Raw genomic sequence first — 1,261 nt, 5'->3', positions numbered from 1 at the left:
GGGGTGCACCTGGGGGAGTGCACCGAGGGGGGTTGGCACCAAGAGGGAGGTTCACTCAGGGATGCACTGACGGGGGTGGCAGTGCAGGCAGAGGCAGCAGCGAGAGCCACAGTGGGAGAGGTGAGGCAGCCTGAGGAGCAGGAGGTGTGGGCCAGGGGCCAGGGTGCAGGGACAGGGAGCACCTTGCCCATGTCACGGTGCTCCAGGCCCTGGCCTGTGCTTGGCCTTGTGCTGAGAAGCCCTTTCTCAGCTCCCTCTCAGTGGTTTTCAAAGTGGGACTGGCTGAGGTGGGGCCGGATTAAAGAGGTCTGGCCCGGTGGTCCCAGGACCCTCCCCATGGTAACTGAACAGTCTTGGGCTGTCACACATGGCAGGGCCCAGTGCCTGGCACTGCACCGATGTGGAGTAGGGCTGGGCACAGCAAAGTGGAGATTGAGGTCTATTCCTGTGGCTGACCTGGGCCAAGCGTGTCCCCACATTCTGCAGGGACAAAGGGAATCACCTGCTTCAGCTCCCTAGCACTGACTGCACGCAGGCTCTGTGGTGGGGTATAGGGGCTCTGCCTTGTTCCCCAGCCAGACAACCAGAGCACCCCCATCATACCCGCTGTGACAGGTGCCAACCTTGGGAGTGAGGAGGAGAGATTTACCCTGACCCCAGGGATCCCTGTGTGCGTCCCATTCCCAGCCTGCTGGCCACTGGCCACCATAGACCTGCAGCAATTTTTAGCCATCTGTGGGCCTCAGCTTCTTCACCCTCACAACCAGGGCCTGGAAGAAGAAACGGTGACTTGCTCTTAGAAGACTTCCCAGACACTCCTTCCTTTCCATTGCCTTCCTGAGTTCTGAAGTGCCAGGGGCTGGCTCCCCCGCCCAACCTGGGGACTCCTAGGAAGGCCAGGCTTGGGGTAGGGACACACAGCAACAGCAGACTGGCACAAAGCAGTTACAAGTGTTTGCTGCATGACTGAAAAATCCCCTGGCACTTGAGTCCAGGCTGGCATCTTGCTGGGTCCAGGTGACCTGGGAAGCACCACTGGGAGCACAGGCGGCATCCCATCTTCTGGGTGTGAATGCAGGGCAGACCCGGGACATCCTTCCCTGAGTCCGCCCTCTCCGCACAGGTTGTAGGGCAGCAAAGGGTGGGCAGCAGGGCTGGACAGGGGCTCCTGGATCCCGCTGATGGCATACTCTTCCTCTGCGCAGAGTTCATCCCGAAGACACGGAGCACCGCGCGGCCTACAGCGCGGGCGCCCACGCGG

The 1,261-nt window shown here is 61.4% G+C and overlaps 1 protein-coding gene across 1 annotated transcript in view; it reads left to right on the top strand.

The window, feature by feature from the left end:
- HHIPL1 (HHIP-like 1) overlaps positions 1-1,261 on the top strand; it is a 38,101-nt gene that overhangs the window by 27,940 nt on the left and 8,900 nt on the right. Inside the window, exon 9 of the mRNA XM_011991801.1 lies at positions 1,206-1,249. Coding sequence (XP_011847191.1) covers positions 1,206-1,249 — 44 coding nt within the window. The remainder of the gene's footprint in view (positions 1-1,205; positions 1,250-1,261) is intronic.

This window comes from Mandrillus leucophaeus, unplaced genomic scaffold, assembly GCF_000951045.1.
Source record: "Mandrillus leucophaeus isolate KB7577 unplaced genomic scaffold, Mleu.le_1.0 Scaffold4, whole genome shotgun sequence".
Lineage (NCBI taxonomy): Eukaryota > Metazoa > Chordata > Mammalia > Primates > Cercopithecidae > Mandrillus > Mandrillus leucophaeus.
Note: the sequence above shows the minus strand (reverse complement) of the source record. Positions and strands in the feature narration are given on the sequence as shown.